The sequence below is a fragment of the Echiichthys vipera genome (genome assembly GCF_963691815.1).
Source record: "Echiichthys vipera genome assembly, chromosome: 8".
Classification (NCBI taxonomy): Eukaryota; Metazoa; Chordata; class Actinopteri; order Perciformes; family Trachinidae; genus Echiichthys; species Echiichthys vipera.
Genome location: NC_139833.1, coordinates 27,623,300 through 27,647,551, shown reverse-complemented (window position 1 = coordinate 27,647,551; position 24,252 = coordinate 27,623,300). Strand labels below are relative to the sequence as shown.

General features: G+C 42.9%; 1 protein-coding gene across 1 annotated transcript in view; it reads left to right on the top strand.

Annotated features, from left to right (window-relative positions):
- Positions 1-24,252, top strand: part of rspo2 (R-spondin 2) — a gene marked incomplete at its 3' end in the record, with an annotated part of 64,448 nt that overhangs the window by 28,952 nt on the left and 11,244 nt on the right. The window contains exons 3-4 of the mRNA XM_083918639.1: positions 7,955-8,098; positions 8,401-8,589. Coding sequence (XP_083774765.1) covers positions 7,955-8,098; positions 8,401-8,589 — 333 coding nt within the window. The remainder of the gene's footprint in view (positions 1-7,954; positions 8,099-8,400; positions 8,590-24,252) is intronic.

Here is a 24,252-nt window from a genome sequence, read left to right as displayed (position 1 = left end):
AGAGCCTTTAGGCCCAAAAATGCGAACATGGAGCAACCGCATGAAGATAAAGACACTACATTCTGCTTACCTAATCACTGCCGGCCTAGATGCAAATATAACCATTGGTCACATTTGATTATGTAAATGAAAGGCATGGTAAAGCTACACCAGCCAATTTTGGATGTTGGTACCTTGGATGGTTTAGAAAATCGAAACTTCAGAAATAAGAAATATGGCATTTGACATCAGAGTATGTTCACATTTAGCTGGACAAGTTTCTACAACAATGCAATGCATTAACTTGTAACATTTTAGAATTTTTATTTCAAAAAGTAGCATTGGAAGATACATATAATATTTGGTGATTACATTAATGCTCCATTACTTCAATATTTTTGGGGCCGGCTTGTACACTCTTACCAGGAGTTAAATGAAGGGTTTACATTGTTGACAGACTGGTCAGCTATGTGCTAGCTATCAGTTGTGAGGATGTAGTTAGCCGCTAACAAGTGTTCTCTTATATACATGCTGTGTGCTCTTAGCTGGCATGCTAAGGTTAATCACCAGGAAGCCAACATTCAGGAATGGCATGGTTAGGTTCATTGATGGTGTTTGAACCCTGTGGTTTTCACAGACAGAGGCTGTGTTCGAAATTGTTCCCTCATTCACTCACTCACTAATATTCCCTATATAGTGTTTATTAAATAGTGCACTATATAGGGAATGACCAAATGAGATTTCAGACACTACACTTGAATTTTCTAACAAATCGTTGGGTCTGTACATGCGCCGGATATATGTGTGATGGAAGCGGCTGTGTCCAGCATCATGTAAACAAACGAAACTGTAAACTCATTTTACAATCTGTTTATAATACAAACCTGCACTCAGGAGGAGGGTAAAAGGTTGTATTTATGGTGCTTGTTTATTTCAATGTTAAATCAAATAAATTGTTGAAATTTCGATGGTGTTAACAATGGTTGTGTGTCCGGATTGCCAGCTGTAATAGCCCACAGTTAATTTATTTCACGAGTGAGTAACAGCAGTAAGCTTGTGTTTAGCCTGTGAGTAAAGGTTATTGGTATTGGTTGTTTGTAACGGTCCATAACTGCAGTTAGCTCTCTGGCTACCGTTAGCACCTTTTGCTTCTTCTTTTCCTCCGGTTTGGAACACAGCTAGAGTGTCACCATTTCTAAAATTAAGCTAGCTGTTGATGGTCAGCTAATACAAATGCAAGCTATTTCTATACCTGTTAACTACAGGAAATGTGAGTTTTGTGAGGCACTAAAATTGTCAAGTAACGTGAAAAACTGTCCAACAACAGAGACCAAATGAGACAATTACAACGTTGTCCGGATGGAAAGGAGGAAGATACACATTCATACAGTATTTTATTATTATTTACTACTTACAATTGAAGGAAAGATTCCCCAACAGTATCAATACCAAACATTAAAATTACAGTAACTTTAAGGTCTATATGGTCAGTCTGTCTTGTCTGTTGCAGCATCTGTGCTCAGAACATTCTTGTCTCCTGCAGTTTTAACCAGCAACAGTCATTTTTATGACTCAGAGAATTGGAAGAGAAAGACATCTTGTTCTCTGGTATAAAGTCACTTTTATTTTTTTGTTCAACCCTGCTATCCTAACCGCTGTATCCCCATGCTGGATTTAACTTTAACTGATCCTGATGTGCGGCAAGTTAATCTGAATCCCTCTCCGTAAAAACTGCTCACTGAACAACATCTTGTATTGTCACGTAGCATCAGATCTCAGAGTAAGACCTACTTTGATGTGATCGCTGCTTCAGTCATGGCACTCTAATCCAGTTTCCTATTTGACCCTCATTCTCAGCTGTGCTCTGCATGTCATTTTCACTAAAAGGTTCATGAATGGATATTTCATTGGTTTGGAAGCTAATTGTCAGCTCCGTGAATATTATTTGTGAGTTGTCACAGCCAACTGGTATGCAAGAGCGCAAAAGCACAGTGGACAAATAACGGTGAGGAGTTCTCAGCTGATGCGGTTAGAGCTGCCGGTGCTCCTGGTTTCCAAAGGGGCCTAGAACGTGGCATTATTTCTCTGTTATCATGAGCTTTTTAAACACAGGCTCTGAAATCACTTATGAGCAGCTGCTTATTATTACACCAGAGTTTGTCTGTGTGATCTTATCTCATTTAAGATTTTTTTCGTGGACTGCTCGGATAAAGGAAAACAAGAGCAAGACAAGAAAGAATCTTGTACACACAGCCACTCGCTGGCACAAACCTCACTTTCAGTTCTTCTGAAGGGCCTCTACAGGCATGTGACAACCATGGGTGGAGAGAAGGGATGGATATACTTTTGATTATTTGAGCTATCAATATAATAGAGTTGGACACAAGGAAAGTCACAGATTGTTTGCTGAGAAGCCATGGTCAAGGCAGTACTGCTAATTTTAGACTGAAATAATCAATTTGTGAAGTTTACACAATAGTTTTAGTTTTTTTTAATCATCTGAAGCCGCATTTAGAAAACATTCTTCAGCATGCCTTTTCAGCACCATGGGTGGGCTGTGGTGCTGCCAACATGCACTGGGCAAAAAAACTCTGGACAGGTCAGCAGTTTATCACTGGGCTAAAACATTAGCTGTGTGATATATTCACCATTCACATTGTTACCAGTTGTTGAAGTAAAAGGTCACAGTTCAGACTATAGTATAAGTCAACCACCTGGTCATTATCTTGTGCATTTATGACTTTATCAGTTGAGGGTTGTTGAGAGTAATTTACTGTAGATATTTTACCTCCCCTGACCTGCATGTCTTTGGACTGTGGATGCAAATAGAAGGACAACACAAGCCCAGAATCGCATCTAAATTCAGAACATACACAGTATCTCAATATCTCACAATATTATGTTACAATATTTACATATGTAAGAAGGCAAATGCATAAAAAAGGGTAAGCTTGAACAAATGATTGCCAGGCTGTACCAATCTAATCACAGAAAATGTTGGAATATTGTACTTTCTTATAATGAAATTACTTTTTTCTCTAAATTATTAAATGTATTAAATGTATTTTCTAGAAACCACCATAATAACAACCAACAATAATGGGAACTATACTATCCACAACATGACATAACTGGGAGCCCATTTAGAGCTACACTTCAACTGGATTCCAGAGAGGCCTGAGACTTTGGAGCCACAATGTTAACTACTATCACTGAGATGTAGCTGGTTCATTTGCAATGCCTTTTTGTTACATAAAACCTCCCTGCATGTCCATATATTATGTTCTTGGGTTTCTGCTTTGCAAGAACTCCTTTCAGCAGCTAATGGATTGGTTGATATGAGCCATAAACCATACGCCGTAGCTCCAGTGTTATCCACAGGGGTTCCTATCAGTCGCCCAGAAGAGGCCCCACACCAGTGTCTGTGGGTGTCAACCCACTGCTCTGCAGGGAAGATTTGTAGCGACGGGCACACAGTGTGCTGCTTTATGTACAGCCAAATCTGTGTAAATGCGGTGCAGTCATGCTCTTGCCTCAGTCACATTTCATAATACCTCGGTTTTAACAAACATTCCCAAGCCAAAGCATATTGTGTCATTTTGTATCACAGGCAAGCTCTCCGGCTGAAAGAATTATGAGCTGAAAGGTGACTATCAGAGCTGTCTTTTAGCAGAGTGAACGTGTTGAGAGGGTCAGCATGGGAGCAAGGCTGCGTTCAAAACTTCCTCCCTCTGGGTGTGTTATGGACCCCCCACTGCTACACACACATACACACTGTGACCACCAACCAAGTTGCCTTATTCCACCGCAGCAGGCTTTAAAACACGCAGAAACCCCAGCTGTGTTTGCTGCCAACCAACAACCAGTCTGATCAAGGCCTGGGTTTGCAAGTATGGTGGAAGTGTGGTTTAAATATCGCCGCTCAGTCAGTGCCAGCCTAATGCGCCACTGGAGACTCCTCTGAGAGGTCATTTTTTGGGATTGCCAATTGTGATTTATTTTTTACTGCATTTCTTGGACTGAGGAAATCTGTTACCAAATCCCATTGTTGAATTTCTCGCTGCTGTGTCACATCAAATTAGGGCTAGAAGTATCAGGTGATTGGATGTGCCTTTTCCAAGATCGTTTTGGTTTTAAAGTACATCAAGGGAATTTGTAGGGTTGGAGGTGGATAAGAGTCATGCATCATGGGCTTCAGCCAAATTTGTACCAAGGATGTGTTAAGGAACTAACATGGGTTTTTCAACCTTTATTTGGCAGCGCTAGCAACCTCTCCATGTCTCTCATTCAAGCTCTCTATTTCTCGCTCTAATTCTGAGCTTGTGGGTGTTTCCATTGCACAGTCTAACCAACAAAAAGACCAGTTGCTTTTGGCTTCTGAGCTTTACCAAGGAACATTTAATCATCACAGCTTTACTCACTTCTCTTTCAGATTTGCCAGACAATACAACCCACCAAACCAAGCCCTGATCCTAGGACATCACAGACAGACTGTTGAATCGGGTTATTCCTCACAACTCTGAATAAGTAATTGTGCGTACTATAGTGTGAGTGGAAGGGCTGTCTGTGCTTGACCACTGTCTGAAGTTTGAGCTGCCTGCGTGTATGCTGGAGCTGACTGAGCAGATACAGGAGCAGATCGTGGTATATCACAGACTGTGTTCCTTGGAGGGAAGAAGCTAGGAGGATCACTGACACATCTGTCATCGCTGTTCTCTCTCTGGGAGATGCTGATTGACAGGAACACCACAGGCTTCACCTACCTCTACGCTGGCACACAGAGGAGCACCCAGGTGGAAAAAAACAGCATTGAGAGAGTTATGAAGAACATGGCAGCTCTGGCCTTCGCCATGAACTCCTGCCATCTGCAGCTCCACATGACATGGCTGGGTGGCAGCGAGCAAGCCAAAGCTTCCATGTCAGCCAAACCCAGGGCCTAGAGAGTAGGTCAGAGCTGTTCGACTCAGCTTGGAGGCAAAGGATGGAAAAATAGGGCTTGTTTTCCCTCTAAAACTGCCAGTCCTTTAACAACATGGACACTCCTGTGTGCTGTGCAACATCACTTCTGGTTAGTTTTCTGGAGGAGACTGAGACTCTTTCGGTAGACTTATGAGTGGTCTGCTCACCTCTAGTGAGGAACGTGAGAGATTCATCCATCTTCACAAAAAGATTTAGAACCCTTTCTCTACACAGTGAATATTCATGTAAATAATTACTGTCAGGCTTCGGAGGAACAGCAGTTGACTGAAGCTCACTTGAGGCTTTGGGTGTCCAAGATAAAATCGGTGGGTTCCCTGTCCAGACCACAACTTATGAACCGGTTTCTGCCAAGCATTGGATCACAAGTGACGCTTGGTGACTCATCTCTCAACTTCAAATGCACTTGACATGCAAACCACATAAAATTCAAGTGCAAAGTCAAACCAACCGCAAAGAAAGTGTAACAACAATGCACTAACTGTGAAACTGGTAGACATCTCTTCGAATCGTGCATCCTCAGTTCATCAGCAGTTTGTGAAATTCCTCTCAGAGCTGAAACACAAGGCTTTTCCTCCTGTGTTCATATAACTCACGGCCAGAACCAAGCTGGGAGATAATGATGATAATATGTTTAAGTCCCAGGAAGAACAGGCCTTCAATGGGATCTGATGACCTCATTATTTCTGAGGCACCTAGATAAAGATTTTAAAGGTGGTCCAGTGGTTAATCCTGCAGGCAGAGTGAACCAACTCATATCAGTTTTTGGAGCTACTGGATGAGCTGCTGGACGAGCTGCCTAACTGCAGACTTGGCCATTGATCAATGTGGGAGCTTCACCAGTGTCACAGAGACCCCATGCTGTCTGAGATAGCCTTTTTGCCAGATAACTGGACAGAGGGATGAATGTCTGTCATAGTGATCTCCTCCTACCCACCTCGCTCTCTGATGACCTCTGACCTTCCAGCTTTGCCTCCCTACATTTCTAACTCCCATGGAGCTACATTGATGTGTCATTCACCTCATCCATCTCACAGTGACATTATTACTAATCTTCTATTTAGAAGATTACATTTCTGAGCATTTGCATCATTGCCTTAGCTCTGAAACTGCCTGTGATATTTGGATCAAAGACCTTGTGTCAGGGCCACTACAAGGATACAGTGTTTTAACACATCTGTGTTGCTCCTATTTACTGTCAATAACTGAGGATTGCACAACAACCCCAGTGCTTAAGAGCTCTGCCAGATGTTCTTGTTCCCCCTCTTACTCTTTTATTTTTTTGTTTGGGAGCTAAAAGTCTCTCAGGTGATGACAGGCCTGGGAAGTGTGAAGAGTAAAAGACAGCTTTGTGCTTTCCAAATAGTTTGGTGATTTATTAGCCTGCTCCTTGTATTGAGTTCATCTTGTATCACCCAGAACGAAGCAGATGAGAGGCAGAGAGTTAAAAAAAAGAAGAAAGCAAAATGCATTTTACCTCCCTTAGATGCACACATTCCACACCAAAATCTCTACAGCACTGCGTAACTCCAGAGATTCAAGACATATGTTGAGATATATGATAGAATGTTGCAAAACAAATACCTACAGTAGATAAGATACATGATATCAGATGACTGAATTAATAACATGAAGTGAGAGTACCGGAAATTACCATAGAGATCAGTGATTTATGGTCAGTGGATCTCCCATTTTGAGAATGTGGTGTAGCTTCATTGCAGCGCGGGTCTATCTCCAGCCAAATCTGATTGGTATGTGTGTATTTGTGCATGATGTGTGTGTGTGTCCATGGTTTGTTTAGACTGGTCGGGAAAGCGTGAGACCAGAGTGAGTGGGCAGAGGCCATACTTTAGGGTTCAAAGTAAAGCGGGGAGGGACCCCCTCGTTTTGGAGGAATGTCGAGGAGGAGGCCTGATGGTTAGCTGGAGATGGTGTAATTAAGGGGTGTGATTGTGAGAACCTTCCCTTCCCCGGGCCCGGCAAGGGTCACAGATAAAAGAGCAGCTCTCAGCCTCTGTCGCTCTCACATGTGGAAAATCACAGTAATGCAGGTTTAAGCACTGAGAAATGCACACGCGCTAATGCATGGTTGCGTCCCTGTGCAAGACATGATTAGAGGAGATGATGACACCCTACCTGGGAAGCCCCCACCAAGAGGTGGGTGACTGTGCATGCAGGTTATATAGATTGTGGTTCCCCAACATTGGAAGCCTATTGGGCAATAGGGCCACATAGGGCTTCTGAGGGACGTCATAAATTAGCCAGCTCTGGGAGGCTCCTTCTAATCATGTGGGCCAGTGCGTCGCCCTGTTGGTGTGGTTGTTGTAATTTAGCCCTGCCTGACATGCTATTTGCAGAGTAAGAGCTTGATGACACATTGCCGTGTCTTTCTTTGCGAGCGCGGAGCTGTGTGTCATGCACAGCGGCAGGGTGTGGCGTGGGAGGATAAATTTGCTGTTGTGTTTGCTGACTAAATACATCAGCATTTGTCTGGCAAGGCGGTGTGAAATGCCCCCCTTCCTAACCCACCTGCCCCTTCCATGCAGCTGGCCAGCATTGTGATCTTGAGCCATCATATGCCCTTAAATGAAAACCTGACTTCCCAATAATCCTCAGTTATGGACACAGATTGGAGCGGTGTGGAGTGATAGGATATCATTAAATACACTATTCAGCGCTCTCATAGGATGCATTGGTCTTGTTGCAGCACACCATTTAAGTTTAAAGCGTGATCTTTTGTGTTTCCAGACTATTTCCTCACTCTGAACAAGAACAGAGAGATGAAAAATAAAATATCTGTCAGGCGAAACAAGTTTTCTGAATTACACTTGAGCCCCGGAGAGAAATGATTCACAGGGTATTGACATTTTTTTTGCAGGAGAAACAGCATAATCCTTTCATGAACCCCCTTCCTCAAACCCTTAGCTTTCAATCAACTCCAGATGAGAGGGTTGCACGGACCCTGATGACTCTCCTCTGTCTCTCCTTCTTCCTACAGGGTGCAGGATAGAGAACTGTGAGTCCTGCTTCAGCAAAGACTTCTGCACCAAGTGCAAGTCAGGCTTTTACCTACACAAGGGGCGCTGCTTTGATAAGTGCCCCGAGGGCTTTGCCCCACTGGAAGAAACCATGGAGTGTGGAGGTACGTGAAACAACACAAATATGTATCAAAAAATTGAAAAAAAAATCAAGGGTCAAGGACTTGAAAACCTTGTCCTTAACATCTTTCCTTACCTGCACACAGTATTAAAACATCTCAGTTGGCCTGCTTATTTTGGACCAAAACCTAAACAGTTGAACTGGGACCACACACAAAGAGGTTATAGCATCCCAGTAAAGCTGCTTTGCCCTGTATTAAAGCTTGACCTAGGGTCTTTGAGTTGCTTCTAAATTGCACTGTCTCGTGGTTTCACTGCACATCACTGTTTCTGTGTGTCTCTGCAGAGGGCTGTGAGGTCGGCCAGTGGAGCGAATGGGGAGCCTGCACCAGGAGAAACAAAACCTGTGGGTATAAGTGGGGTCTGGAGACCCGGACGCGGCACATTGTAAAGAAACCACCCAAGGACACGATACCCTGTCCCACCATCGCTGAGTCCAGGATGTGCAAAATGGCCATGAGGCACTGCAGGAGAGGTAAGGATGCTATACAGTCATGTGTTGATGTGTGTGAGAGAGATATTCTGTCAGTCGGTCCCAACTCCATCCATATTCACTTTTAAAGTTTACACAAGTCTGGTGAATATTAAAGAAAACAGCCCACTTATTCCAGAGGGGGACTCTTTCCCCCTCTCCGAGTTCCACCTGCTTCATGCAACCCTTCTACCTTACACTCAGCCTTGTTTTTTCACCGTCTGTGTTTTTGAGGTGCACAGTGGAGTTCATGAAATATCAGTATTTTTCCATGGCGGCCTTGTTTGAGCCAGCTCTTTTTCTGAGGTATATTTTTCCCCACTCTCTCCCATCTCCCTTCCTCTCCTCAGTGGAATTCTTCAAAGTACGAACAGCAGGTTCCCTCAATGGCCGTCTCTGTTTCCTCCCGTCAGCTTGAGAGATATTTGCGGTGTACACAGCATGTATGTCAGGCCATTAAATGAGAAGTAAATTCTGGAATTTCTCTTTCTTGTGAATTAAGCTAAGGGAAATATTTTTTTTCTAAAAGTAAACCATTTCTCTCAGACGGTCCAAACACACCATTTGAGGTGATGGCCTCAGTTAGCAGTGCTTTTAAAATAAATGTCTTTTCCCTTAATGTACTTTTACGTCTCTCATAAACTTTGGATTAGGATAGGGCAAGTGTAAATATTTTATTCACCAAATAAGGAAGCAATTACAGTGGCAGATATCATTCAGACTGTCAAAAAAAAAAAACATTGTTTAACAGAAAGAGGAAAATATTCTAACCTCGAGGACTTTTCTCCATTTTTGGCCTGGAGTGTTGGATGGGAGGATCATTTAGTGAAGTGGTGAAAGAGTAAATAAACTTGAAATAAACCCTGATACTTTCTCATATTTCAGCACTACCAAGGCAGTAGCTGCTCTTTGGGTTGGAAACTGTGATTCCATGGCACATTTAGTTTCTTAAGCCTGTTTGTGAGGAAAATTCTCCCCAACCCCCAAACAGCTCTTCATGACTTGCCTGCTTGACCTTTTTCAAGAAACTTTATGACCTTCTTTAATTAAAATTTGGCATTGTTGCGCATGGTTTCTGCCGTTAATTATCTCAAGCATGAAGTCATTGATGGGAAGTTGTGAAGTCAAAATTGAATGCATAGCAGAACCATTCTTCTTCAGTCCTTTATAAACAGACAGCAGTCTCCCCATGCCCATCTTACTTAAAGCTACTGTTCATTGCATACTACTCTAGACTGAGTTAAGGCTCTGGAAGATCAGTGACCTCGGCTGTGTCTGTGTGTGTGTTTGTGTGGTGTGTGTGTGTGTGTGTGTGTAAACGTGTCACTGCATCGTAGGACTCTCTGGGCTTGTAAAGTGCTGTGGTGGCCCGTTTAATAAAGGTAAATTTCAGACTTAGGCATGTGTTGTTAATTCCCCACTGCTCAACCGCTAGTGAAAAATCCACCACTTGGCAAAAGCCAGTGAAATGCAACACTCTAAAGTTGAAACAAATACAATGTAAAAATGTGAGCTGCTGAAGTTGAACAGGAGGAGATCCAGAGCCATTGCTTAGGAGCTCAACTGACTGACATTGTAAAATCATCACTTCCCGTGAGTGATAATAAAGCCAGTGGAAAGAGAGGCCGCCCTCTGAAATGAAGGTGAGCAGTAAGTGGAGGTTCAAGAAAGGGCTGCAATATGTCTGAGGTTATCATTAAATACCCAGCTTTGTGACCTTTTCCATAAATACTGATTTCATGGACATGGCATACTAGAACTACTTAAAATAACATGATTTGCAATGCAGTGTGGTAAATTGTATCATTAAATATAGAATTTAGAAAGCTGTAACTTTATCGAATGGATTTTAAATTAAGAAGGAAGTATAAATATAAAGTGCTCATTACGATCACTTGGAACTTGAAAGTGAAATTCCGGTGTCATCTCAGGCTCTTTTTAGGCAAATACACATTTTTTTTTTCCGTGTACGAACAACTAACGGAGAAATCCGGGACAGGTGCTAACAGTCGCTAACAGCCGAATGCGGCTAACACTTTTTAGCTCGGGGCGGCGAGTTGAACGCATTAAAACAGCTTTTTTAACCACTATCATGCTCCAAATAACACCAAACCTCTGCAGAAGCAGAGAGTCCCTAGACATTAACCGAAGCACCAAAAACATTGTTTGTGAAAACGGTGTTTATTAAAAGAGTGTTTTGAAAGACTTACCTACTGGCCCCGGTACCAGCTGCTCCATTCAAGTCGATTACCAAATGCAATCCAAAAGGAAGGACCTAATTGATGATTTATTCCAGCTAAACACGTAAACGTTGTGCTTTGTGGTCGTTTGGGGAAATATCTTTACCTCCAGTCTATCCGTAGTCAGTTGCTGCACTCGTGGAATGGCCTTCTTCTTCAAGCACACCTTCTTTGGGTCAGAAGCTCTCCAAGGAATTATGAAGTCGTAATTTTCAATATGTTTGCTGCAGACACAGTAATCCCTCTGCGTGTCTCGATTGGCGTCTCATTGTCCAGATTCAAAAAGCCACTGGTATATCAGAGCATGGTCATCGTACCGCAATGGAGACCTATGAAAAGTTTCTGGGTTGTACGCTTTTATTTTTGTTTCACTGCCAGGAAGGATACAAACCGAACAATTCTGTCTCTCTTCACTTCAAGTTGCAGGCTAGTCGGCTTTCCCTGTGCGTCTTCCAGCAACACATGCCCCTTGAACCCTGACCCCTGAGATCTGCGTAATGTTTCGGTGCTGCAGGCTAAGCTGTGTGGGATTTTTCCAAACCTTTTCTATTATTAACTTATATTTCACCAAACTGCCACAAACCACAACATTACGTGTGCATGTTTTGCTCGAATAAATCATCAATGGGCTCCTTCCTTTTGGATTGCATTTGGTAATACACTTGAATGGACTTTACTACAAGAGGAGCTGGTAACGGGGTCAGTAGGTAAGTCTTTAAAACACTCCGTGGTCACTGACTACGTTGTCTGTCCCGGTTTTCTCCATTAGTAGTTCGTACACGAAAATAAATTGTGTGTATTTGCCTAAAAAGAGACTGGGATGATTTTACACCGGAATTTCACTTTAAGACATGAGCATTTTTATCATCTCTTCTCACCAGACACCAGACACCAATGGTTAGGATAAGCATAGGATTATATAACTACAGACCATAAAGATGTTGTGGATTAAAGGGAAACAGGAAATAAGAGGATGCAGCATGTAGGTATACACTATTTATGGCAATGCTTATCTGATCACCCTGGCTTGCCATTCTACATATCTACGTATTTAAATTACACTGGACGTCATTGACAGATCCCTGGCTCCCAGCTTAGCTGAGATGCACAAGGACAAAGAAAATGATCTTCTTCTTTTCCCTCTGTGTCGGGAAAGATCTAATCCCTCTGTAAAACACACACAAGCAGGGGAAGTTAAGCCCAGATAATGTCAAGAGGAGAGCATTCACAGCAAACATGACGAGTTGTGTAAACCGTGTCTGATGTGTTCCGTACACGTTGCTGATCAGTGTAAACAATATATCATTTGCACTGCTGGGATTCATTTGCTGTTCTCAGCCGGGGTTTTGCTTGAACACCATTGTCCTGATAACACACTCTGTCCCCCAAATAACAGGGGGAAGATTGTGGAGCATGGACAGACAAAATATGTGGTGGTAAACTGTCCCAAGCATTATTTCCATCCAACTGTCAAGCTCATTTTGAGCAAACTTTTGAAATTTTGCAGAAATAAAATAGGCTGCACCAGCCGCAAGGAGCATCAAAAACCACATTGAATAGTTTGACCTGCTTCAGGAGATAATTCAAAAGTATAAAGGATCACATGGATAGCAGGCAGAAAGTGTTATTGTCTGACTCACCTTTTTCCTGGACTAAGATTGCCCTCTTTGAAGAGCACCACAAAGATGGGCACATTCTGAAGCGATTGAAGAAGTCTAACTCTCCCTTCATCGGTTTTGACCTACTTGTTTGTTTTTGGCAGTGAGATTAAACAACTGCAGCATTATTTATTTAGAAAAAAGTGTTCCCATTGCTATTAATCACATTACTTCTGAAAGCATCAAGTGACTAGAAAAACGGCCTGTGCAATGTTGAAGAAGATCTTTGTTAAACTCAACCAGCTAAATGAGATGTTTCAAGTAATACCTAAATGGAAAATGTGATAAACAATCTCTAGAGGAATGAGGAAGTCCTGTGGCTCCTTGGCTGACGTGCCAGGCGTTTGCATTGTACCCTTGAGCTGGTAAAATGCTCTTCTATCCTCTGGATCCCTGAAGTGTTGCTCTAAACAGCCTATAAACAATAAAGACACTTTATTAATAGCTGCTTCGGTGCTATCACCACTGACAGACTGGATATCCCCCCTCTCTGTCTTGTAAGCTGATGGGAGGAGAGAAGAGCAAAGGTGAGAGTGATGACATGCAGCACCCAGCTGTTCCACATTGATGCCATTAAGGAATTCCCTACAGAGATTTCCCAGCAACCCCTGTCACCAGATTCACTGGTTTACAAACAGACATGTCTCAGCTTCTTATTTCTGCTGCCCTACGTTGCCAATCAATCTATCCGGGTATTTTCCTTTCTCTCTCTCTTGCCCACCCACTCTACTATAATCTTTGAACAACAGCTGCTTCTGTCATGTCAGTGACATTAGATCTTGTGTAAACAACTTAAATTGTGAAAGCTCTCCAAACTCCCACTCTTAATGTAATCCCTGATTTGGGATTTAAGAGGGACTAAAGTCCAACACAAACGCACCATTGCAACTCGGGCTAATTTCCGACAGTTTCACAAATCGGCTTTCAGATTCTCAGACGGCATGTCACTCCTGCCTGTTCCCATAAAGACTTTTGTGCAGCTCTGCTTGCTTGATTTCTAGCTAAAAGTAGATTCATTTGAGGGCCATTTGTAATGTGGGAGGCACTCACCTAAACAAGAACAGAAGTTTTACAAAATTAAGTTATGGAACAGTAAAAAAAATGTATACCTTAGCAAATTTTTGAAACTGAATACAGAAACATATTCAAGAACTGGTTTTCCAGAACAGTGCAGTTAAGTTTACACTGTAAATGCTTCTACGAGCCCATAAAGACCCACAGTTACCTTGTTGACCTCATGGAAAAAAAAGGAAAAGAAAGCAGAAAGAGTAACAGTAAGAAAGGAGGAGGATGTGATAATTAGATTTGGCCTTTGGATCATGTACCTGTACATGGAGAGCTACAGGCCTTTGTGGGAGTATTGATCTCCTGTGTGTGTATAACCAGAGAAACCATTTCTGCTGTAGGTCCCAGTTGAGGCCAAGCCCTCCATCCCATCAGTCATCTTAGTGCTCCGATCCAGCCACAACTAATACTGTCTGTCATAACTTCTTTTTGTGTTTATATGGTAACTGTGATAACTACATTGTGTAGCCGCAATGCCCAGTCTGTTCTCTCTTCCATCAACTTGAAACTTGAAGCTCTTCACTCCTCTGCAGTGTGACATCTGAAGACCCTGCAAGGTATTTAAGGCTATGGATATGACAGAGAGGTAGGCATTGTTTAATTTACCCCACAAGCACCTACAGGCTGGTGTAGGGGACCAAAGTGAACCCAGATCCGCCCCAGATCGAACAGACCTCATGAGGTTGACTGGTGGGATTTACGCCAGGTTCTGTCTGAAGCCAGTGTGGTTTCTGCTGTGAATCCACAGTGCTGTGGACCTCCTGGTCCTCACCGTCTGCGAACCATCTGCTCCAAAGTCTCTGCTCCTGTAAAACGATGCACAGTGCAATGGTGATTGCCTCAAATCCGCTCTGGAGGAAGCTCAACCGCCTTGTCTGTAGTGCACACTGCTCGAGACACCAAACAATTCCGGTTTCTGGCAGACTTTGCGTACGAGCAAGCAGTTAATGCGCGTGCATGCATTTGAGCGTGTGACACACAATTTCGGTGTTTATACTTGCTGAGCCAAGAGGTTTAAGCTCTGGCGAAGGATGCCATTCACTTCTGAACATTTTAGTTACGCAGTCAGTATGATCAAATCTGAGTCTGGCCTGTATTTGGCTTGGAAAACCCGACATCCAAACACATTTCTGGATGTGTTTTTGTCAGATGTAGCCTTCTATCGTCAGGCCAGCTTCTTTTCTGAAACATATGCACGCTTTCAACTTGAGGCTAATTGATGGAGTGTGTTCTTCCCATCTCAGCAGAAGAGCTCATTGTGCCGTTTGTCCAAGCCAAGCAACAATCGAGCCCTGCTCAAGCCACCACTCTGAAGTCTATCCAAAGCACTCGAGAACAGAGGTTTGCACTTCTGTTCCTTCATGTACTTCTCTCATTATTCCAATTAATGTTCCCCATGTGTGCTCTATGGGAAGTCAGGACAGTTGGAAGGGATAGCTGGTGCACAGATGACAAGTCCCGCTCTCGCTTCGACCACAGTGGAATGACGGCTGGTGATTAACGGCGATCTGTGGCCTGGATAATATCATGGACAATCCAGATCAGTTCTTCCCGCCAGCGGGAGCGGAGATAGGAGCGTTTTCCCAGGACAGAAGGAGAGCACTAATTGGCAGCCAACCTGTCATAGTGATTATGTGTGCCCCACACCACAGCCTGTTGTGACTGGGGGAGCCACAGCTTAATCTTCATTTAATAAGGCTGCTCCATAGGGGCTGACACAGTAGCTGGTGAGAAGGCCTTAGAAGTGCCCTGCTTCCTTTGGACAGCATGGATGGCCTGGCTCCGGACACAGGGCCTGCATTGGCGTCTAACTGGGACTACCCCCACCACCACCACCCAAGATTGCATCGTTCATTAATTTAATTAAATGCTGCAGAAATCTGGTTATGAAGATGAAAAAGTGCAGTCGCAGTCCTGTCATGCTGTGCACACAACTGTGAAACTGTAAAGCTGAGATGACAGAGAGTATTTTGGAAGCTTTGCACTGTGCTGTAGTGAATAAGAGTATGGGTGAAAAGAAAAGACACATCAACCTGTCATTGACTTGGCCAGGTCTCCAGCAACCCAATGCCAATGGCAGTTATGGTCACTGCTGCGGTCACAGTCGCAAATTATCACAACTTCTGTTTCAACTATAACATATTTGCAAATCTCTGCCATAGATTATTCTTTCCCCACTGTCTCCGAGCTTATGTTTCATATCTCCTCCTAACCAGATGAAATTTGATTATCTCTAGCCTCATGCCTGGACAGACAATCAACACTTGCTTTGTGCTGATGTTCTTAAATCAAACTTTCGGGTTTATTTTTCTGCCTCTCATGCAGCTTGGCTGTGATAAATCTACCGTTGGAGGAGAAAGTCATTACCAGCAGTGTCTGAGACTTGCCTGCTCTGGGTACATTCCTTATTGAGGGGTGGAAGGGGAAGGTACTGGAAGCTGAAGGGGGGGGGGCTCTTATTAACTCCCCACTAAGTGCCTCTTCTCTCTGACCAAAATAAATATGGCTGCTGTCATTTTGTCAGCAACTGTCTTCAGAGAGCAATATTTGAAACACCCCATGATCCTGCTGGCTTTTATATGGAGAATCCATCGTCATACCACAGGCATGAGCCATAAACATGTGGAGGCCTTTCAAAGACCAGGGGGTGGAGGGATGGAAGGAGGGAGGTGGAGAAGGAGGGGTCAGCAGCGCTCACTGGGACTCCATACTCCACATTATTGTCATCTGGTCTTTTCCAAGCAGGAAGAAAGAGGAGGGGGTGTGAGTGAAGGTTTTTTTCACACTCTTTGGCCCAGTTGAGTTGTGGTTTTGCTGAACTGCCTTTTGTAGACTCATGTACACACATTAGATACAGCAGCCCTCTTGTGTGTTTGACTCGCTTTATTGTCAAGTGTGCATCAGTAGTAATGCCGTAGCAATACTCTGAGCCGTCTTTATAGAATACACTGATATTCAGTAGATGTCCATCTGACATGTTTATGTATATACTGTATGTCTACTATATGACTAGAAGAGTTTTATGAAATCATGACCTAAAAGGGTCATTTGTAAACTTGAAATCCTGTTTGCACATATTGTTGAGCGTGACTTTGTCAGAGAGGAGGAACATTTTGTTGGTTGCGATGGTTCCGTTGTCGTCTTTCTGGCAGAGGAAATGAAGCATATGGGCTGACATCAACAGCCCCATCAAAAACAGACGTACACAAACAAACAAAGTGGCAGCAAACTGGAGATTAAAGAGGAGGAGAAGGAGGAGGAGGAGAAGAAGAAGGGGGAGATACTGTACAGAAGTGGAATGTTTTCATGTTCGCATGCCCCACAAACGGGAGCTATTTCCCCCTGCTGAGCAGTATGTGGGCAGATATTACCCATGACACGGTCAGGGCCGTAAAGCGTGCCTTCAGAGTACATTCCCTTGATGGGCAGCACACCATGTAACACCCTGTGATTTTTTACAGCAGACGAGACACGGCCTGTGTCTTTACAGGGATGGATAGCAACGGCTTGTGATGAGATCTTTGAAGTATGATTGGAATCATATATGGGCCTCTTTCTAGTCTTTTATGTAATATCTGATGACTACCAACCAGAGGCGTCCACTTGTGATATGACGGAGGTTTGTCCCTGACAACTGTTATTGATTATTTCCTCATTTTAAATCTGTGGGGTGAGCAGATAAATCAATACAGTCATGTCTTCAAATATTTTACAGAGCAGCTTCAGGGGTGGCAAACTATAAAACCTGCAATTAAACCCAATCACCCCACATTAAAACATTTCTTTAGTATGGATTTGGGATGTGCTATCATGATCCAAATGTAGTTTTAGAGTCTCTTCCACCCTGACAGGCATAACATTCTAGGAACACTGACTTTTGTACTTAATTGGAAGTGATTGGACATCTGATAAAGTTACACTGCTTCAGTCCAGCTGGGGAGCAGTTGCTCAGTCTGTAGGTTCAAGTGCACCTTACAGACCAAGTATGGAGGTGGACTGGTAGCAGGGGAGGTGTTCACCTTCTGGGCACTGCTGAGGTGTTCTTGAGCAAGGCACCGAACCACCAACACACTGACATCTCTCCATTTGACGCATGTCTATTGGTCTTGTTTTTATGCATTCCGGGCCTCTGTGTGTAATATAGTCGCTGTCGGGCGGAAACATTGTATGTCCAAAACAGTCATTTTTTAGGAATTCAATTTTTTTTTATTTTTAAAACAAATGAATTCTGCATAGTCAAAGTTGGTATTGTGTCTTTATATATGGTCATATATTAGTAGATATCGTTATATTATAACCACAATTACAATAAACCACAATCAAACTCAAATGGACTTATGAGATTTTTACCAGCGAATATGGAGATACCTGTTTTTCCATCAGTGATTATAAAGGCCGCATCTGAGCGCTTCACATTTCATTATCAGCAATATACGTCTTACAAAATTTAGTGTAGCTCTGTTTTTCTGTAATTGAACACATTTGACCTAAGTAGAGGTAGAGCTAGAGAAGTATAGGTCTGCATTTTGTGGCGTGCCCGCGGGACCCACAGGTCCCTTACAGTTTTTTTGCGGTGAGGATGGTTTTTATATAGTTGCGGGCCATCAGAGGAAGAGAGAGCACACTTTAATTTAAATGTTTGTTTGTTTACACAGCGTGATCATCACTGACTTTAGAAGCCTGACCATGTCTAACTCCCTGTCTAAACAGTGAGCATGTCAGAAGTTTTTTACTTGCGTGTCTCGGACAGAAACGCTTTCATTTCGGGGGTCCGGGGCTAATGCTGTGTCCCACGGAAACACAAGCTGAATTGTGTGATTTGTGTCAGCACACTGACCTCATCATCAGTGAGCTGGTTGTGGGTCAGAACCTTACGGGTTGTGAGTTTGCTCATAACTGGCTAATTTTAAAACATTATATAAAAAGCTCCACTTACCTGATCGATCAACTCGTATGTATCTCGTACTGTCAGCTTGAGCTCGGTTGTTTCACTCCATTCCGAATGGAGAGGAGGTGGAGCTACAAGGTTTGGCCGTCAGTTTGAGGGTCCAATGGAGTTACAAGGTTTATTCACAACCTCTTTTTAATATGTTGAATTAGTTAACACTTTATAAATATTTGGAGATACAAGATTTCTGCTAGACAATAACGCTAAGTTGGAGTAGGCCTCCCTGTATCAAGGTTTCTTACCTCATACTTAGATAACCCGAGATGGTCAGAGTGAAATCTGTCTGATGGTGCTGCATCCCTGCACCTCCTTCCTCGGTCCGCCAGAACTCCAGTCCGACACTGCTGCCAGCTCTCCTGTGGGCCGCAAACACTTTCATCTCCACCACACAAGGCAGAGGATGCACACACACACAAACACACACACACACACACACACACATTCAAACAGCCACAGCCAGAGTGTGAGACACACGTAATAGACACCGCCAAACAATAAAACAGACCTCACAGGCAGAACAAGTCCACACATTATCTACTCTTTTCCCCGTCGCTGTTTCCATTCTCTTTTCCTGTCTCACACTCGAATGACACCCTCTCACTTATGTATCACATATCACAGTGCAGGCCCTTCTGAGGAACAATGCGCCTGCCACAGAGAAGGATGTGTTCGTGTGGCGCACAATGTTCGAGACAGCGCTGCGTGTACTAGAGTCCTCCCTCTCCAGTGGTCTGGCTGGAGCAGAAAAGAAAGAAGGCAAGGAGCCGAACGGGGGAGCCTGAAAACATCTGGTGCACAGTTGCACTGGCTCAGTCACCAGAAGCCCTTCTCCTCTCCTCTCAACGGCTCTCCACCTCTTTCCACCCTCCTTTCACCCTCTTTTCCTCTCGTTCTCCATCTCTGGCGGGTGTCTTTATAGAGACATCACAGCTTTTAATTACACCTTGTGAGAGAGGCTGTGGCTTCTGACCCACTCATGTCCATGAGCGTGGACCCAACACACTGACATGCAGACAAAACAAAGCTGCAAGTATAGACTTGCCGGCCATTGGCTGTGTGTATGTCTGTGTGTGTGGGAATTAACAGTGACAAATACAGGGGGTGTGTGGACTAATCGCAGAGACATTATAGTGGTAAGTAGAGGCCAGCGACAATTTACCAAGGTTGTAGTGCATTACACTCCCATCAACAGGAAAATAGCTAAACACTAAGGTGATGTCACAGGTTAGCAATTTCATCTTGTGACACAAGTCTGCAGTTCTAAAATGCTTATCAGTGAGTTGGTCTGGAGCCAGTATCTATGAGCAGCCTACTCAGAGCAGGGTATTTCTACACACTTCAGTGTGCATTAGCATATTCTTTGCCTCTTGGGGGCAGTAAACATAATACTGACATATAATCACCTTATAACGTTGATATGGCTACCTTGTCAGCAAACAGATGTCTATTTGAAGAGCCCTTTTCCAAAACAAGATAAAAGCCAAATTTAAAAAAAATGAATTTGTCATGCCACTTTGCTGTATACAGAACCTATTCACTGCTTCATCAATGTTTCATGCCAAATCGCTATATTTCCTTGTTTAAAATGGTCCGCAAGATCCTCTCGACCAATCAGAATTCAGTGAGCGTTCTATGCGATCTAACATGGCGGCGCTCTGAAGCGGGAGAGTTTTTTGTTTCGTCCGTCTACAAAATGAGTGCTTCAAACTACTGTAACGCTTTTGATGGCCCGGGTGAGCCAGTGAGACCTTCGCCTCGGGGTAGAAAACGCCGACTGGACCAACACAACCACAAAAAACCACAACAAAAGAAGTTTCGTCACTCAGGTGTCGGGTTAATACCCACAGTGGGATGCGAGCACAAGGCTGCTGCGACCGGTTTCTGTCAAGCCAAGAAGCTTTCACCGCACGATTTGATGATGAATTTTGCAAAATAAACATTGGATTTATTATCAACAATATTGGTGTTTGATTTAACAATCACTGTTCAACATGTTCAGAATGAGCCATTAAACAATTTTTGACAAGATACATTGAATATTAACCAAATGTGTGGGTCTAGGTAAAAAATGTCATTTTCCTGAAAACTATTAAAATGGATTTATAGCGTTTTGGAAAAGAGCTCCTCATTTACACATCTGGTGGACACAAATTAACATTGGTATTCATTCATTAATTTGGAGACCACCTAAATGTAAGTCATATATTCATTGTGATTTTGATTATAGCTTCTTTTTTTGTCTCTGCCTAGCCTGGCATAACAAGAATACTCTGCAAATGCGTCTTAGTCTGAAACCTCTCAGCTCATTTTAGAATTACATTGGTTTGTTCTGAACCACAAAAAAACACTAGTGGCTGGAGCTAAACAGTAAAATGTGTTTCTAAAAACATTTTAGTCGAAAAACAGCTCGACAATACAGTGACAGAATCTCGATTAATCTTTGATCAGCGTTGCCTAGTTTGACAGTTTGATCTGAGTTTTGTGAGCCTGGTAAGGCCGAGTCAGTTACGTTAATAACTATGATGCTACTTTTTCAGTCATCGCTTTAAACTTGCCCCACGTGACATAAACGGTTTTGACTGGCTTCCCCCGGATTTGGCTTGCTGGAAATCTGTCTGAATGGGAGAGGGACCAGACGTACCTGCCAGAGCAAATGAAACATGATCTTGGCAGATTTGTCTGGTTTCCAGGCTAGTCACCACCACCTCCTGAAGAAAATATCTGGTTCTTTCTGTTCACCAGCAGTCTCTAACATTGTCTGTCGTTTGGTGGTGACCGGGAGTGCAGAGTGGGTTTATCAGAGCTTTTTAGCTGAAAACAACTGCCAGATTCTGCTACGGTAAAAATGAGGCTGATGACACAGCTGTGACACTGAACCAGAATAGTAAAATTCCAAATTGTACAGTCAAAACAACGATTAAAGGTGCTGAAATGCTCTGTGTTGCTACACCCTGTAATTCAAAGATAATATGCTGCTGTTAGCGTAATATAACGGACAGATCTATGCAAGATGCTTTCCTTAACTTATCTTTGGTATTTGTTCAGTGTTGGTCAGTGCTTTAAGTGGAAAAAACAAGTGCAAGTATTTCCCTTATTCACCTGTTGGCATGTGTCGGCAAATTATTAAGTACTACATTCTGAATTTCTACATTGAATAAAAGATACTGAAAGATAATGCTGAATTTCACAACATTAATTTATTTAAAAATCCACAGTGGTGTAAAAAGTACTCAAAGCTTTTACTTAAGTAAAATCAGTAATACCACACTGTAGTAAAAGTCCTCCATTCAAAATGTTAAGTAAAAGTATAAAACTATAAGCATCCAAATTTACTCAAAGTACAAAATTCATTATACAGAATGGCCCATTTTAGAATATTTTAGATAATAAGATAATGATTGATAGATTCATGTAAATATCACCATACCAGCGAGAGCAGAGGCAAGCGCCACATAGTGCACCCCTGGGTAATGTAGTTTAACTGCAATTAAGTTTGCAGTTGCAAATCTAACTTGCAAGATAGATTTGGAGAGGAAAGGGTTCTGGGAGCCTGTGAGAAGTCCCGGTATGCTGAGAAAAGTCCTGGTACGCCAGGGGATAAAATCTAGAAATGGAGGTTCCGTGCATACCGGCCCACTTAAAGCACTGGTGTTGGTAGTTGCAACCAAATGCGTGTATTTTTAAAGGATAATAGTGAGATATGTTATTTTATTGACTTAAATATGATAAAAAATGTTCACACAAATATTCCTAGAATAAAGTAAATTATATATATATATATATATATATATATTTTTTTTTGCACAGCATTATGTAGTTATGAGCTATAAAATAAGGGGAAGGTGACCCCCTTCCTAATTTAGTACACTCACATTTGGTGAGTACTTTCCTCATGTCTTTATTTTGAGTGATCTGCTGTGAGAAATGCCCATGACATTGCCTTTTCAGTGAATGTAACATGATGGCTCTCCGAGGAAAATCTCAACATGATTGAGTGGTCGATGTCACGAAACTCAACCCATTCCCAGGTACCATATCAAATCCTTTCAAACATAAATGCTCATTCCCGCTGGGTGGCAAGGTTCAGGACCATGATCCCAACAGGCCTTGGGACATTTCTTTCAGATTAGTGGGAGCTTAAGCATCCCTTTGATTTGATTCCTTTCTCCTTCCCCTGCTGCATCTCTGACAGATGCTGCTGCCTTCTGGAATACACAAACCTCTCCTCGGCGAGGTGAGACCCTGAAATGACACTTGAAATTACACTGTAATCATACACAGCTAAAAACAACAAGAAAATGTCTGCCATATGCCTCAAAGCCCTTTATTGACAAGAGTGGGAGAGTGGTGCCTGGATAGAGGAGCTGAGCCAGTGACTCTTATTGCCCATGTCTGTGATCAGATCTGTCAAAGCCACTCAGCTGTCTGTCTGACTGGTGTTTGACAAGTGTTTGATGCAGCACAGGCCTTAGAGAGGATCAAGCCCTTCCTGAATTGGCTTTACCTCTCTCCCTGTGCAACAGGCGCTCTGTTAACACATCAAACACAACCTCCCTCTTTTCTTTCGCTGTGAACTAATGAACTATTTTAATCGAAAAGTATGTGCAGTCTGATGGATCATCAGAGGAGACTAAACAACAGCGCCTTTCGAGAGTTAGCCAAACACTCAAAGAAAACAAAAATTGCCAGCCAGACTTGATTCCCTCATCACTGACCATTGCATGGGGATTGCGGCATGATCCTGATGGCCCCTGTCTCTGTTTTAGTGTCTAAGCCCATCTGACTTAACTTGGCTCCCTGCTTGTTAGGGTCTGGTCCTGTTTTGGGACAGTTGTGCTCCATGTCCAAACATGTGAGGGATTTCCTCTTGGGGTTTCCCAGTAGAGAGAAGGGAGGATAAAAGGACTTGTGCAGAAATGAGATATAAAGAGGGAATCATTCTGGACAATTTCCTCCTATATCCTTCCCCATTCCCTTACAGACCCACAGAGACCAGGAGGATGCACACCAGGTGGAAGTATGGAGGGTGTGCACGCACATGAACACACATACTTAAAAACGCTCATGTACGAACCTACATTGTTGTAAACATGCATGGGGGAGGTGGTGACTGTTTAGATTGGTCACCTTGTTCAGTCTCGATACAGCCCCCTGCCCCCCCTTAGTTATTGATGCTACGCCCTCTGTTCTGCTTTCACAGGGCACATTTGCTGTTTACAGTAAAATCAGTGGCAGATTTACCACTGAAATTCCCTTTTTACTAGATAATATGGCTAACATTATCTTCATTCTTAACCATTTGGCAGCTAAGCTTATATACTACTTCATATTTAAGCCTTTCAAACAGCTTGTTTTAATTTTTACATTACAACAAAAAAGACTTTCAGGATGAGGACCGTCCAATGTTTTACAAATGTAACGCTATCTCGGGTAATGACTTTGGCCTGGGTTGCTCATCCAATAAAGAGCAGGACAGAGCTGCTAACATTACCCTATACTCCGACAGAATGCACAGGCTTCCACAAAGTAGGACAACACTACACAGTGGATGTGCGTGGTCATTTTATGTGATCTGGCACCCCACAAACTAATGCAGTTAGGTAATGATATTCTTCTTGGTCTTGGAAGTAACGCTCAGTTACTAGATAATAAGTTGGTTAACTGGTCATGCTATCGGTTGCAGCTTACATTAGAGCAGATAAACACACTGTTTAATCCTTTCTTCACATTTTATGTGTGTGTTTCTGGTTTGGTA